General features: G+C 42.3%; 1 protein-coding gene across 1 annotated transcript; it reads left to right on the plus strand.

Annotated features, from left to right (window-relative positions):
• The first annotated feature begins 1505 nt into the window (after positions 1-1505).
• On the plus strand, positions 1506-8383 carry mrps31 (mitochondrial ribosomal protein S31). Its single transcript, XM_041894494.2, has 6 exons — positions 1506-1791; positions 4517-5539; positions 5691-5843; positions 6112-6261; positions 6875-7089; positions 7320-8383. Exons 1-6 carry the CDS (start codon positions 1673-1675, stop codon positions 7553-7555), a joined length of 1896 nt encoding a protein of 631 aa, XP_041750428.1. The 5' UTR covers positions 1506-1672; the 3' UTR covers positions 7556-8383.
• The last annotated feature ends 8259 nt before the right edge of the window (positions 8384-16642 follow it).

Below are 16642 nucleotides of genomic sequence, written 5' to 3' on the forward strand. Positions count from 1 at the left end.
ATTATAACCTAACCTGACCTTATCAGGAAGAATCTCTGTGTCAAAGCTCAACAAGACAGACAGGGTATTTTGTCTCGCCATTGTCTCACAATCGCACAAGCATTTCGCGACACTCGCAATAACATCTGCTAACCATGTGTATGTGACCAATACATTTGATTTGATTTGAAAAGGTGGGCGTTACAAACACTAGGAATATTCTTTTTAATTTGATCCACCTCTACACTCAACGCTACCCCACTGATCACCACTTTTAGTGGCGCCCTGCTCCGGAAAGCAAAGCACACCACAGGTTGAGCCCCGAGCTGCGTGACTCGAGGGGCGCCCAATTCCTCTGGGGGGAGGATACACAAAAAATCTAAACAATTCCACTTCTCAAAACGTTCACAGATGTAACCATTCCCAGTTTGTCCTTTACCCAGCCCGACGCAATGTATGGGTTGGCCAAAATGCAGGGATCCACTCTTTCCAAAAATCTCACTCCTACTGGTCCAAAATCATCTCTGGTAGGATTTTCAGGGCAAACATTGGAAGTCTCCATTACACCTGTCGCTGCAGGTAGACCCACTCCATCCTGGACTGGCTCAACCTCAGAGCGCTCACCACTGCCGTCTGACTCCATTTCAAGATCATCAAGGTTCTCAAGAGAGCATGAAGATATATAAGTAATATTACTTGGTTTGTAATCAGGATACGTAGGTATGTACACCTCGAACGAAGGTGTATACTCAGGAGAGAAATCTCTGATCTTAACAGCGCCATTCTTAAGCTTAGATAAAATGATAGGTAAATGTGTGCAATCTTTTCTCCTCCGACATGGGGTGTGGCAGATATCAAAACTCTTAAGGTAGGATACACTTGTGTTTCCTCACCAAAAGGAGGCTATTGAGGATGACTACCATTGCAAAATAATGTTTTTTAGCCTATTCATTGATGGAAATACCAGTCGATGGAAATACATTTGACTGGTCATGCTTATCGGTCTATAGGTTAAATTGCGTAATTTAGTGGAATTAAATTGGCGCATGTGTACAGTATATTCGTTATGTATCACACGCATAGGCCTACAGCATTCAGATACAGAGCCTTAGAGTGGAAATTCTGTCTGTCAGACAGCAAGAGCTGCTGCTTCTTGTGGTGCTTTCAAGACAACTGGGAACTCGAAAATATACAGGTCAAATCATGACTTCAGTGATATTCAGGTCGGAAAGTCGCAGCTCTAGAAAGAGGGTCGAGTTCCCGAGTTGTAATTCCGAGTTGGATGACCGTTCAAAACGGAGCTAGTTTTTCCCCCCCAGTTCCCAGTTGTCTTGAACTCACTGAAGTCGGACGTCAGAGAGTTCCGAGTTCCCAGTTGTTTTGAACGAGGCATCAAACGTCACACACCACTTTGTAATGAGCTGGAGGCAGTATGCATTTTGAAAACATATACTTAATTTTTTGAAACCGGAACTTTTTAATACATATTATAAGACACGTCTTACCTTGCTTCAACGTAGCCTATTAGATCCCCTCTCTTCTAAAATTCTAACGGATATTTTCATCTCTATCACATGAAACCGCTCTCACGTGCAGTGTCGAGCGGAACCATTGTTTCACTACGGACAGTTTGATCGTCGCACAAGGAGGAAACGTGTATGGACGACATTGTAGGCGTTTGTGAAGAGCAATCATGTATAGAAGACTACTGTTGTCAGTCTATCAGGCTAGAAATCGTGCATTACATGTGTACATCCGTGAGGCATGTTTAAGGTCGTCGAAATGTGACATAGTGTTACTCCCCATTTACAGGTAAGTTCTTATATCAGTCTCTACAAGGTTGTCTGATGACAACTTCACAATCAAGCTACAGTAGCTAACGTTAGCTAGCTAGCTAGCTAACCAACCTTAGAGAGCCGTATAGCTAATTAGGCTACAACCTAGTGATGGGAAACCGAGGCTTTCTGAAGGCTTCGGCGCTTTCACCAAATTGTGCCGAAAAACTGTTCATTACTCGGAGCGTCATTATCTGTTCACAATGGACATTAGTGACATCTGGTGGTCAACAAATAGCAGGGTGTGATTATGAGAAGGTTTTTTTTCTCCACTGTTTTCATCAGAACTCCGTGGCGCAACGATAAATCGTTGGCTTTGTTAACCTAACTAATCCGTTGGAATACCAGGTTTGCATTTTACATCATGAATCCCTTTTGCCTTCAAGTTGACTATTATTCAAAAACGGAATCTATGGCGTTATTTAGGATGCTTAAGACAAGCTTATACTATACTAAATAAAACAAATTATTTGAACAACAGTGCAGAAAGTGGTTTCACAAAATAATTATCAAAATGGTGTGTCTTAAACGGGATTCGACCTCATACCCTCACGTCCCTGAATGTTCCCTACAATACATGTTAAGCTACCGTTCAGGTGGAACTTGATGTACAAAACCCGAGCTGGAAGTATGGTGTCCAGTAGAGGTCGGTGTTTGAAAGCAGCTTGGAATCGAAAAAAGCACCTGAACCATGGTGAAGAAAGTGCAATCTCGCGTTTTGTAACATACATTTTGAAAAGCACGTGATCAAACAAAGCTTCTGAAGTCATTGACATTTCTGATAAAGTGATACATGCTTCAGCACACTGCTTCGAAGTTAGCTGCTTAATGATGGATGAGCTCTGGTATCAAAGGTAACATCACTATTACAAACTATACATACTATGGCAATGACCAACACAGGGCCGGTCCTGGCAGTTCTGCTGCCCTATGCCAGACAAATATTGCCACCCCTACAAGAATAGTTCCAGTAAGCAGAATTATGTCTAAAATACGTATTTTCCAGATGTTGAAGTTAGGTTCAATTTAGGTTCTGAATTAAAGGTGAAAATACGTAATTCATAGACATCTATGTTTGGGCCAAATCAAGGCTGGTCCAGACTGGACAAAATCTGAACCAAACATAGACGTCTGAACCAAAAACCAATGTCCGTGGTCGTGGAAATCAAGGCCGGTCTGGACTGCACCAAAAAAAGAAGTCCGGACAGGACCAAAAAAGTATGTCCAAACGGCATTAGCGTCAGTCCGTGCTTACTGAGTTATAGCCTACAGCAGGGATGAACTAATTAAATTTCAGGCAACACTGTAGGCCAGGGATGGGAAACTCCAGTCCTCGGGGGACGGAGTGGTGTCACACTTTTTCCCCATCCTTAGTCAACACAGCTGATGAAACTAATTGCATTCTGAACAGAAGATCAGTTGATTATTGGAGTCAGATGTGTTAGCTGGGGCAAAAGTGCGACACCAATCAGGCCCCAGAGGCCTGGAGTTGCCCATCCCTGGCCTACAATGTCGCCTGAAATTGTATTTTAGGAATGCCTATCTGTGGTATGCCTACCGTTTTTGTAAAACACACAACAAAAAGACGACTGATCCGGACAGGCCCCAAAAACGACGCTGTCGGTCCGTGCTTACTGGGGTGTAGCCTACCATGTCAGCCAACAATGGAATTTTATGAATGCCCATCCATGTGGTAGGCCCACCGATTGTAAAACAGGCCTTTGCATTGGCTCTATTCGTCCTGATTCCTGTGACTAATCAATGTGGCTATTTAAGCTCTGAAAATCAGCTATCCAACTTTATCAGGAGGAGTTATCCTGAGCCTATTTGCAATGTGTTTACACAGCACGTAAAAAATTGACTGATACAAACTTGAAACCACTGATCTTGACAATTTAGCACACGGGATGAAACTCCTGGACATCAGTTGTGAGTAGCCTGATTGTCCATTCCATATTGTATATTTTACTTTGACCTGAACTGTTTTTATGATATGTTGTTTTTTAACATGTCAGTGCATTTTTTATTTGATTGGGTGCCAATCAAATAAAAAATGCGCTGATCTGAGAAACCTGCATGATGTAAAAAGTTTCTGTCTCATTACATTGTCATACATTTTATCTCCAGCCTGTAGGCTACAGAAAAGGCCATATACTCTTTCTACCATATGCTATATCTGCTACAGGATTTATGTAAAATGTTTTGACGGAATGTTGTTGGTGGAGCGCCGCAGCGATGCGTCTCGCCAACAGCACCCTGGAGAGGCGCGCTGGGACTGGACAAGATAAATATTTTGCGTCCCTGCTTTTGACAAAGTGGGCACTGCTTACCATAGGGCGGTATCAGCGCTCACCTAAAAAGCCCATATGCCACTGGTTGAGAGAAATTGCCATTGTTTTTGGGCAGAATTATGTGAGGTTTTATGTGATGTTGTTGGAGGACTTGGTCAGTTTAGCTCTGAAAATGCCGCCCTCGTCAATCTGCCCCTAATGAGCGGGCTGGCCCTGGACCAACATCTCATCTTTATCTACAATAAAGATCTAATCTATTCTCACTTTGCAGCCATGTAGCAAACTATCATAAGTACATAATTTTTCAGTACTAGTGCAGCACAATGTCTTTGAGGGCCACTGTGTCTTGCAAGGTATTATAATATTTTGATTTAATGTTTCTTGTGCTTACTCTCTCTCTCCCTCACCCAGAGCGACGAATGGAGGGGTCTTCAATGCGTTTGGCACAAGCTCTGCCACCTACTGTGGAAAAAAAGAGGGGCCACTCCCTCCCAAGGAAGAAAATAGTACAGTGAAGGATGGTGAGCAGAAGGAAGCAATAAAGATGGTTGGAGAGAAGGTCATAGAGCTACAAGATTGTGTAAAAATGGTGGCAGAACAGCGTGAGCAGAGAGTAGGGGTGAAGATGGAAGCAGTAAAGGAGAGCGAGAAAATTGAAGAAATTCTTATACAAACAGAAGAGGTTGAGCCAAGGCTAGAGGCAAAGATGGATGGTGGAACCGAGAGCGTCAAAATTAATGAAATCCACATGAAAACAGAAGAGGTTGAGCAAAAACTACAATCAAAGATGGAGGCAGCTAAGGAGAGTGAGAAAATTGAAGAAATAATCCAGATTAAAACAGAAGAGGTTGAGCCAATTCTAGAGGCAAAGATGGAGGCTGTAAAGGAGAGCAAAATAATTGAGGAAATTCCAGTTAATATGGAGGCAGCCAAGGATAGCGAGAAAATGGAAGAAATCCAGACTAAAACAGAACCTGTGCCCATTCCAGAAGTAAAGATGGAGGGAGTAAAGGAGAGTGAGGAAATGGAAGAAATCATGATAGCCAGTAAAACAGAAGAGCAAAAGCTAGAAGTAACAATGGAGGTAGTAAAAGAGGGTGAAACAATTGTAGAGGTCCACGTTAAAACAGAGGTTGTAGAAGGAAAGAAAGAGGGAGACAAGGTAATAGAGGAGCAGACGTTAGAGGTCAATAAAGAGGAACAACAGACAGAAGTCCCGCCTAAGGAGGAAATTCAGCCTGTGAAGACTGGGAAGGAGAATCTGCTGGACCTCCTGGGGGCCATGAAGGTAGAGGTGACCAACAAGAGGAAGTTTAAGGCCTTGAAGGTGCAGAGGGTCTCTGAGCCTGCTGCCAGGCCCAAGCCAGCAGCTATGGAAAGCACCACCAGTATGTTCCAGGAGGCCACTGGCATGGCTGACGCACATGCCCCAAGGTGAGGAGACTGGTGCCGTGTCTACTCGTCATTTTGGTGTTTCCTATCTTCTGCTGAGATTCAACTGCTTCTATTGTGGCCATATATCTAGTCTCACACTTCCACCTTCCACCAAATTCACCCTTTTGTGTGTGTCCGCATGTGTGCGCAGTGAGACACTGAGCCTTGAGCTGGTTGCTGCTGTCTCGGCTGCTGCATCTACTCTACCTAACCAGAGCCAGGCTGAGTCAGAGCTGCTGAAGAAGCTGAGGCAACATGAGGCTGTCGGAGAGGCACAGAAGAACGGGGACGTCAACAACATTGGGTAAGTGTCTTCTCATTTACTCTTACTAGCACTGATTTTTCACCTGGCAGCTATTTTTGAAGAAGGTTTTAACTTGCAGTGATTGTAGTTGTTTTACTTGCTTCAGTTGAATGCACTGCATTGCAGGTTGCTCTAGATAAGTTTACTAAAGGACTCAAATGTAAATGTAATTTATGAGTTTTATTCCTCGGCTGTAGAGGACCATAGTGTAATCGAATAGCCGTGAAACAAGCAGATATGCAATCTAATTAAGATATCATTGTTTCAGGTTTATCATTGCTGACATGAAGGTGGGGAAGAGGCCCAATGGCAGGCAGAACGCACGGCCAGCCAATCAGATCCGCTTTGATGAAGATGGGCGGGGCTACACCCATGACAGAGGCATCACTGCAGAGCTGGATGGTGGATTACGGAGGAGGTCAGGATAATGCCCTAGACATAGCTAGGACTACAGTGCTGAAGTAAAAATGTCCCGTCTTCATTCATAAGTAAATGTCTCACGTTCAACTAGTTCACATTAGAAATAACTGTTGTCTAATCCAAAAACCTTCCTTACCCCAGGACAGTACAACGGGTAACTATCCAGGAAAATAAAGAAGGAGCACTCTGTTGCTGCATAGAGATGATTATTTATTGACGAGACAAATAAGCAGGCTTACGTTTCGGCGTAATCGCCTTCATCAGAGCCTTGTGTAATGCTTTCATGTGTTATCCTATGGCTTCTGCATTTTTAAAATTGTACAATAACCCAAAATAAATAAAAATCAGTCAAACTATTCCAATAATATTCCGGCACATCCAGGAAGTCTTTTAGTGTGGGAGGTCCCCTGTAGCTCAGTTGGTAGAGCATGGCGCTTGCAACGCCAGGGTTGTGGGTTCGTTTCCCATGGGGGGGCCAGTATGAAAATGTATGCACTCACTAACTGTGTCGCTCTGGATAAGAGCGTCTGCTAAATGAATAAAATGATATGTCATGTATTTACTAGTGTTTGATTGAACTAGACCTTTTTCTTTGAACCTGTGGTTGTCAGGAGAAGTCTATTTTCGGGGAAAAGGCTGAACATCTTCACCCCGAGCACTGAACCGGAAGCAGACACAGACATAGCTGCTCCGACCCTATGGGACATGGAGTTAGCCAATCAAGTGGCCCTGTCAACCAATCAAATGCCTCGTAATGGCTTTGAGGAGATGATCCAGTGGACCAAAGAGGGCAGGCTGTGGCAGTATCCAATCAACAACGAGGCTGGTGAGTTCCTGATGGGAGTTTTTCCTCGCCACTGTACTTTTGCTCTCTCTTTGGAGTCTAGGCCAGGTTACTGTAAAGCACAGAAGACTGTTGATATAAAGAAAGGCTTTATAAATGGGATCGATGTGATTGAAGGAGAGACTGAGAAAAAAGACAGTTGGGGCATGATTCGACAAGTGTTTGGTTTTCTTCTCTGACCCCAAACCCCTTTTCTCCCACCTGTGACTCAGGTCTTGAGGAGGAGGCCCTGGTGCCCTTCCATGAGCACGTGTTCCTGGAGAAACACCTGGAGGAAGGCTTCCCGCGCCAGGGACCTGTCAGACACTTCATGGAGCTGGTGGTCTCGGGCCTGGCTAAGAACCCCTACTACACAGTACAGCAGAAGAGAGAACACATAGCCTGGTTCAGGGACTACTTTCAGCAGAAAGAGGAGGTCCTCAAGGAGGCTGAGGTTTACCTCAACTGAACTGTGATGGTAAAATTGAAGAGAAACTCTTATCTTTGTAAGTAATTTATGATCACACAAATGCTAACGTGGGATTTAAGGGTTGTAGACTCCTATGGCGTGACACAGCCTTGTCTCAGGGCTAGGGGTGATCCGTTTACTAAAACAATAATGACAGAAAGGCACACCCTGCTCCTGAAATCTCAAACTGTCACTCAGAGATTGGATGGTATTTTCCTATGAGAGAAGCAATGGAGATGGTTAACAGAGAACCTGGTATAGCCCTTAATCGGATACAACATGTATTGTTTTGGTTGTTCTGAGACTCTGTTAACTATACACACCGTGCCCGTTTCTCTACCTTGACAATTCCGCTGTTGGTGTCTGATCAAGGAAAAGTGTATAGCAAACACGTTGTGTGCTTCAGATGGATCTGTCCTCGTGCTGTGTACTTTGCGTGCAATTTAAAGAGTAACTATTACATACATTTAATTGACACATTGAACTCGGCACTCTGCAAGATTTAGCTTCAAAATAGCTATCGTTATTGAGATTTTATTGAAATAAACACTGTTTTTCAAAGTCTTGTTTAATGCTAGGATTTCTTAAAGACAGGTGAGACTCTTAAGTGTTTGTGTTCCTGTGAAATTCTCAGAAAACATTATTGCCCGGTCAATAAAAAAGTATTCTGCCCTGTCTGCATCTTTACTGTATACATAAAAAGGGGTCTATGTTTTGGCCTTAGTAACCTCACTGTAAGCCAAACAGGATAGAGAGAGAGAATGTTTTGTTGAATGTATGTAATAGAAAGGCCTTAAGGTTAAGAGAATAAAAACATTCTCCTTACAATTGTTGTGTGAAATGTTCCTATAAACAATTTCACAGCGTTAGTTTCCTATCCTGGGATCATGATGGATGATGTTTTTCCACAGGTCCCAGGTCAGCAGTGAAATCAGTGTTAATGTGTCCCAAATGGCATACTTTTCACTACGTTTGACCAGGGCCTCTATGGGCTATGGTAGAAAATAGTGCACTATATAGGAAATAGGGTGCCATTTGAGACGCATCCTAAATTTACACAGGACATCTAAGTTCCCCGATGCCAAATCGTTTTTAGTTATATACCTTTACTCACTCATTGCGACATTATGTTGACCCGTAAAACGTTTGGACAGGAAAGGGGGGTTAGGAGGGTGAAAAAACAAAAGAAAGCAAATACCTACTAATTACAGTCTTGTTCTAAAAACACTTAACAGTTCCATTGTGTGACAGGATTGGAAGAATGATAGCACTTGGCACATGATTCAATGAAAGGGAGTTGCTTTGCGCCCTAATGTAAAGTCATCCCCCAATGTTATTCATACCACACTTGTTTGTTAAGGGTGAAACTACATAATATTATAATACCTTAGGAGGGCGAATCATTTGTAAGATGTCTATTTGATTTCTAAAAGACAGCAAACATTTTTTTTGCATCACTAGTCTTCAGGAATATTGTTATTTACCAGGGTTGGGGATAATTCCATTTCAATTCAGAATGTAAACCAACTTCAAATTGGGTAAATCCATTAGAGTTTAATCACTTTTTGACAGCATCCCTTTTGAAGGAGTGGTCAGACTGGCTTTTTGGACCTGAATGCCAAAACATTCAGGAGATAAACGTGCTTGTCTTCATTACTGGAAGATATAAACGGTTGAGTTTAATATAATTTAAAAGCTTATTAACAGTGTGGTCAAACAGTTTTATTTTTTATAAAATGTCTAAAATTTAAACCTTTAATGTCAATTATCTAAAAACGCATACTCATTTTTTCCCCTTCATATTCACATATGTTGTAGCTTAGACCCTATTTCACATCATCTGACGTTTTTGTGTTGTGGCCGCCATCGGTTGAGACACAACATGCTCTTGAATACAGGGTGTGTGTCATTTCATTCATAGAAATATAATTCAAAGAATGGACCTATTTCTTCAGACCACTGCAATTTAGCTGGTACACCATTTAATTGAAATTGTAGCTTCTAATTACTACCACAAAGATGACCACCCACTGTTGAATGTCAACTTAAATGGTCATGTCTATTCTGTTATCTATATTTCAATAGGTTTCCTATGGAGGGTTGAAAGTATAATTTTAAACAGATATTCCCATTCAAGTCAACATTCTCTAATGTGTGGACCTCCAACCAGCTTTGTGGTCCCATTTGAAAGTTGACATTTTCATTGTATTCCCATTTTAGTACATTTATCAGCCAAAACATGACACCCACCCTGTATTCAAGAGCATGTTGTCTCAACTGATGGCAGGCACAACACAAAAACCTTAGATTATGTAAAATAGGGTCTAAGCTACAACATATGCAAATATATATATATACACTGCTCAATAAAATAAAGGGAACACTAAAATAACACATCCTAGATCTGAATGAATGACATAATCTTATTAAATACTTTTTTCTTTACATAGTTGAATGTGCAGGCAACAAAATCACACAAAAATGATCAATGGAAATCAAATGTATCAACCCATGGAGGTCTGGATTTGAAGTCACCCTCAAAATTAAAGTGGAAAACCACACTACAGGCTGATCCGACTTTGATGTAATGTCCTTAAAACAAGTCAAAATGAGGCTCAGTAGTGTGTGTGGCCTCCACGTGCCTGTATGACCTCCCTACAACGCCTGGGCATGCTCCTGATGAGGTGGCGGATGGTCTTCTGAGGGATCTCCTCCCAGACCTGGACTAAAGCATCCGCCAACTCCTGGACAGTCTGTGGTGCAACGTGGCGTTGGTGGATGGAGCGAGACATGATGTCCCGGATGTGCTCAATTGGATTCAGGTCTGGGGAACGGGCGGGCCAGTCCATAGCATCAATGCCTTCCTCTTGCAGGAACTGCTGACACACTCCAGCTACATGAGGTCTAGCATTGTCTTGCATTAGGAGGAACCCAGGGCCAACCGCACCAGCATATGGTCTCACAAGGGGTCTGAGGATCTCATCTCGGTACCTAATGGCAGTCAGGCTACCTCTGGCGAGCACATGGAGGGCTGTGCGGCCCCCCAAAGAAATGCCACCCCACACCATGACTGACCCACCGCCAAACCGGTCATGCTGGAGGATGTTGCAGGCAGCAGAACGTTCTCCACGGCGTCTCCAGACTCTGTCACGTCTGTCACGTGCTCAGTGTGAACCTGCTTTCATCTGTGAAGAGCACAGGGCGCCAGTGGCGAATTTGCCAATCTTGGTGTTCTCTGGCAAATGCCAAACGTCCTGCACGGTGTTGGGCTGTAAGCACAACCCCCACCTGTGGACGTCGGGCCCTCATACCACCCTCATGGAGTCTGTTTCTGACCGTTTGAGCAGACACATGCACATTTGTGGCCTGCTGGAGGTCATTTTGCAGGGCTCTGGCAGTGCTCCTCCTGCTCCTCCTTGCACAAAGGCGGAGGTAGCAGTCCTGCTGCTGGGTTGTTGCCCTCCTACGGCCTCCTCCACGTCTCCTGATGTACTGGCCTGTCTCCTGGTAGCGCCTCCATGCTCTGGACACTACGCTGACAGACACAGCAAACCTTCTTGCCACAGCTCGCATTGATGTGCCATCCTGGATGAGCTGCACTACCTGAGCCACTTGTGTGGGTTGTAGACTCCGTCTCATGCTACCACTAGAGTGAAAGCACCGCCAGCATTCAAAAGTGACCAAAACATCAGCCAGGAAGCATAGGAACTGAGAAGTGGTCTGTGGTCACCAACTGCAAAACCAGTCCTTTATTGGGGGTGTCTTGCTAATTGCCTATAATTTCCACCTGTTGTCTATTCCATTTGCACAACAGGATGTGAAATGTATTGTCAATCAGTGTTGCTTCCTAAGTGGACAGTTTGATTTCACAGAAGTGTGATTGACTTGGAGTTACATTGTGTTGTTTAAGTGTTCCCTTTATTTTTTGGAGCAGTGTATATATATATATACAGTGGGGAGAACAAGTATTTGATACACTGCCGATTTTGCAGGTTTTCCTACTTACAAAGCATGTAGAGGTCTGTAATTTTTATCATAGGTACACTTCAACTGTGAGAGACGGAATCTAAAACAAAAATCCAGAAAATCACATTGTATAATTTTTCAGTAATTCATTTGCATTTTATTGCATGACATAAGTATTTGATACATCAGAAAAGCAGAACTTAATATTTGGTACAGAAACCTTTGTTTGCAATTACAGAGATCATACGTTTCCTGTAGGTCTTGACCAGGTTTGCACACACTGCAGCAGGGATTTTGGCCCACTCCTCCATACAGACCTTCTCCAGATCCTTCAGGTTTCGGGGCTGTCGCTGGGCAATATGGACTTTCAGCTTCCTCCAAAGATTTTCTATTGGGTTCAGGTCTGGAGACTGGCTAGGCCACTCCAGGACCTTGAGATGCTTCTTATGGAGCCACTCCTTAGTTGCCCTGGCTGTGTGTTTCGGGTCGTTGTCATGCTGGAAGACCCAGCCACGACCCATCTTCAATGCTCTTACTGAGGGAAGGAGGTTGTTGGCCAAGATCTCGCGATACATGGCCCCATCCATCCTCCCCTCAATACGGTGCAGTCGTCCTGTCCCCTTTGCAGAAAAGCATCCCCAAAGAATGATGTTTCCACCTCCATTCTTCACGGTTGGGATGGTGTTCTTGGGGTTGTACTCATCCTTCTTCTTCCTCCAAATACGGCGAGTGGAGTTTAGACCAAAAAGCTATATTTTTGTCTCATCAGACCACATGACCTTCTCCCATTCCTCCTCTGGATCATCCAGATGGTCATTGGCAAACTTCAGACGGGCCTGGACATGCGCTGGCTTGAGCAGGGGGACCTTGCGTGCGCTGCAGGATTTTTATCAATGATGGCGTAGTGTGTTACTAATGGTTTTCTTTGAGACTGTGGTCCCAGCTCTCTTCAGGTCATTAACCAGGTCCTGCCGTGTAGTTCTGGGCTGATCCCTCACCTTCCTCATGATCATTGATGCCTCACGAGGTGAGATCTTGCATGGAGCCCCAGACCGAGGGTGATTGACCGTCATCTTGAACTTCTTCCATTTTCTAATAATTGCGCCAACAGTTGTTGCCTTCTCACCAAGCTGCTTGCCTATTGTCCTGTAGCCCATCCCAGCCTTAAGCAGGTCTACAATTTTATCCCTGATGTCCTTACACAGCTCTCTGGTATTGGCCATTGTGGAGAGGTTGGAGTCTGTTTGATTGAGTGTGTGGACAGGTGTCTTTTATACAGGTAACGAGTTCAAACAGGTGCAGTTAATACAGGTAATGAGTGGAGAACAGGAGGGCTTCTTAAAGAAAAACTAACAGGTCTGTGAGAGCCGTAATTCTTACTGGTTGGTAGATGATCAAATACTTATGTCATGCAATAAAATACAAATGAATTACTTAAAAATCATACAATGTGATTTTCTGGATTTTTGTTTTAGATTCCGTCTTTCACAGTTGAAGTGTACCTATGATAAAAATTACAGACCTCTACATGCTTTGTAAGTAGGAAAACCTGCAAAATCGGCAGTGTATCAAATACTTGTTCTCCCCACTGTATATATATATATATATATATACAGTTGAAGTCGGAAGTTTACATACACCTTAGCCAAATACATTTAAACAGTTTTTCACAATTCCTGACATTTAATCCTAGTAAAAATTCCCTGTCTTGGGTCAGTTAGGATCACCACTTTATTTTAAGAATGTGCAATGTCAGAATAATAGTAGAGAGAATTATTTATTTCAGCTTTTATTTATTTCATCACATTCCCAGTGGGTCAGAAGTTTACATACACTCAATTAGTATTTGGTAGCATTGCCTTTAAATTGTTTAACTTGGGTCAAACATTTCTGGTAGCCTTCCACAAGCTTCCCACAATAAGTTGGGTGAATTTTGGCCTCCTCGCCTTTTCAGTTCTGCCCACAGATTTTCTATAGGCTTGAGGTCAGGGCTTTGTGATGGCCACTCCAATACCTTGATTTTGTTGTCCTTAAGCTGTTTTGCCACAACTTTGGAAGTATGCTTGGGGTCATTGTCCATTTGGAAGACCCATTTGCGACCAAGCTTTAACTTCCTGACTGATGTCTTGAGATGTTCCTTCAACATATCCACATAATTTTCCTTCCTCATGATGCCATCTATTTTGTGAAGTGCACCAGTCCCTCCTGCAGCAAAGCACCCCCACAGCATGATGCTGCCACCCCCGTGCTTCACGGTTGGGATGGTGTTCTTCGGCTTGCAAGCGTTCCCCTTTTGCCTCCAAACATAACGATGGTCATTATGGCCAAACAGTTATATTGTTGTTTCATCAGACCAGAGGACATTTCTCCAAAAAGTACGATCTTTGTCCCCATGTGCAGTTGCAAACCGTAGTCTGGCTTTTTTATGGCGGTTTTGGAGCAGCGGCTTCTTCCTTGCTGAGCGGCCTTTCAGGTTATGTTGATATAGTACTCGTTTTACTGTGGATGTAGATCTTTTTGTACCTGCTTCCTTGATTTGCACTTTTCGCACCAAAGTATGTTCATCTCTAGGAGACAGAACGCGTCTCCTTCCTGAGTGGTATGACGGCTGCGTGGTCCCATGGTGTTTATTCTTGCGTACTATTGTTTGTACAGATCAACGTGGTACCTTCAGGCGTTTGGAAATTGCTCCCAAGGATGAACCAGACTTGTGGAGGTCTACAATTATTTTTCTGAGGTCTTGGCTGATTTATTTTGGTTTTCCCATGATGTCAAGCAAAGAGGCACTGAGTTTGAAGGTAGGCCTTGAAATACATCCACAGGTACACATCCAATTGACTCAAATGATGTCAATTAGCCTATCAGAAGCTTCTAAAGCCATGACATCATTTTCTGGAATTTTCCAAGCTGTTTAAAGGCACAGTCAACTTAGTGTATGTAAACTTCTGACCCACTGGAATTGTGATACAGTGAATTATAAGTGAATTAATCTATCTGTAAACAATAGTTGGAAAAAGTATGTGTCATGCACAAAGTAGATGTCCTAACCGACTTGCCAAAACTATAGTTTGTTAAAAAGAAATTTGTGGAGTGGTTGAAAAACGAGTTTTAATGTCTCCAACCTAAGTGTATGTAAACTTCCAACTTCAACTGTATATATATATATATATATATATATATATATATATATATATATATGTATATATATATATATATATATATATATATATATATATATTAAAGGCGTTAAATATTAATTGATTTATTGACTGTTTAGGATCGACGTAAACATTTTCTGCCGAAGTTCCCAAAAGCATTTAGTGATTGCTGTGTATTTGGCCCGCCTAGCCTACAGTTAGGCCCTAAAGCTTAGGCTTAGGGGAGAACCGGGACGAAAGTTGAACACTTTTTGTTTTTTCCTCTAATTACTCAGAGATCGATAGAGCTAGAGACACCATATGTTATGATAAACAGATGATATATGTCCTCTACCATTAGCAACTGTAATTTCAGGGTTAAGGGTAAATGAGTTGAAATGAAATAGACCGAGAACAGAACTACAGCAACATTACTTTTGTACCTGCGGGCAGGCCGGGAGTAACACAGCCTTGGTAAGGAAGTAACAGCTGGTGAGAAGTGAAAAATATCTGTCTTATCTCCATGTTTATGGTTTGTGATGCTTGTTACGTTCAACAAATGTAATATCAGCCATCATTTCATGTTTGTGTCGATTTGAATAATTAATGCTATAAGTTAAACATTTATGAAAATGAACCATGTGTCAACATCGCAATGTTGCGCAATCACAATATTTTGCCTTACAATATTAATCGGACTCAAATGTATCACATTATTGCTATATTAACCATCATTTTCTCATCTCACTTTAATTGGAATGTAGTAGGAGATGTTTTTCACCATTTTCAATTAATATTAATGCTTAGCCCGACCAATCAGGTGCGCTCCAGCTGTCCTTGTCATGTGCGCTTCTCGTGTCTTGATAGAATAAACGTCTTTATTCTCCTCACAAACAGCAAACTCATCATGCTCATCACATTTCCATGGCTTGACATAAGTTAATTGACCCCCAGAATCATATATATATTTTTAACCACTAACCTGTCGATAAAAACGTGTGAGAAGCTGATCCATCAAGTCAATTGATTAAGGCATAATTCTAATGTCATATAGGCCTATAATTTCCAAACATTGTCACTTGTTGATATTTTGCTAAGTAACATTATCAAAGCAACATGAACTTGCTTATTATTATTATTATTAGAGGAGACAATGGGCTCTGCTTAAACGGAGAGAAAGATGGTGGTCCTCTGTAGCTCAATTGGTAGCATGGCGCTTGTAACGCCAGGGTAGTGGGTTCGATCCCTGGGACCATTCATACATAAAAATGTATGCGCACATGACTGTAAGTCGCTTTGGATAAAAGCGTCTGCTAAATGGCATATATTATTATTATTATTATTATTATTATTACGTTTTAAAGTTAATTTCCTGCCATTCTACATGAGTTTTATTTTTTTATGCAGTTTGAAAGTAATTTTGCCATGGGGCAGAGAGAAAATTTTGCAATTTTAGAGCTCATTTTCTTAAATACTACACAAACCTTAATGACTTGGAGAAGATCTGCAAAGAGGAGTGGGACAAAATCCCTCCTGAGATGTGTGCAAACCTGGTGGCCAACTACTACAAGAAACGTCTGACCTCTGATTGCCAACATGTGTTTTGCCACCAAGTACTAAGTCATGTTTTGCAGAGGGGTCAAATACTTATTTCCCTCATTAAAATGCAAATCAATTGATAACATTTTTGACATGTGTTTTCCTGGATTTTTTTGTTATTCTGTCTCTCACTGTGCAAATAAACCTACCATTAAAATTATAGACTGATCATGTCTTTGTCAGTGGGCAAACGTACAAAATCAGCAGGGGATCAAATACTTTTCTCCCTCACTGTAGCTGGCTAGACTAATTTACCAATCTAAAACATGTTAGCTGACATGGGCTATTTGAGAGACTGTCAGCAACTGACATAACAAGAGAAAAAACTGCTGATGCACAACCAAATTTCGAAATTGCTCCTTGTGTATTCTACTGTTCTAACTCT

The sequence above is a fragment of the Coregonus clupeaformis genome, chromosome 13 (assembly GCF_020615455.1).
Source record: "Coregonus clupeaformis isolate EN_2021a chromosome 13, ASM2061545v1, whole genome shotgun sequence".
NCBI classification, from domain to species: Eukaryota; Metazoa; Chordata; class Actinopteri; order Salmoniformes; family Salmonidae; genus Coregonus; species Coregonus clupeaformis.

What these genes read in the sequence shown, in the direction of transcription:
- mrps31 (XM_041894494.2), top strand. Translation starts at nt 1,673, where the DNA reads ATGTATAGAAGACTACTGTTGTCAGTCTATCAGGCTAGAAATCGTGCA. An exon ending in GATGGTGGATTACGGAGGAG is followed by an intron (nt 6,262 to 6,874) that starts GTCAGGATAATG and finishes TGTGGTTGTCAG; the next exon opens with GAGAAGTCTATTTTCGGGGA. An exon ending in TCCAATCAACAACGAGGCTG is followed by an intron (nt 7,090 to 7,319) that starts GTGAGTTCCTGA and finishes CCTGTGACTCAG; the next exon opens with GTCTTGAGGAGGAGGCCCTG.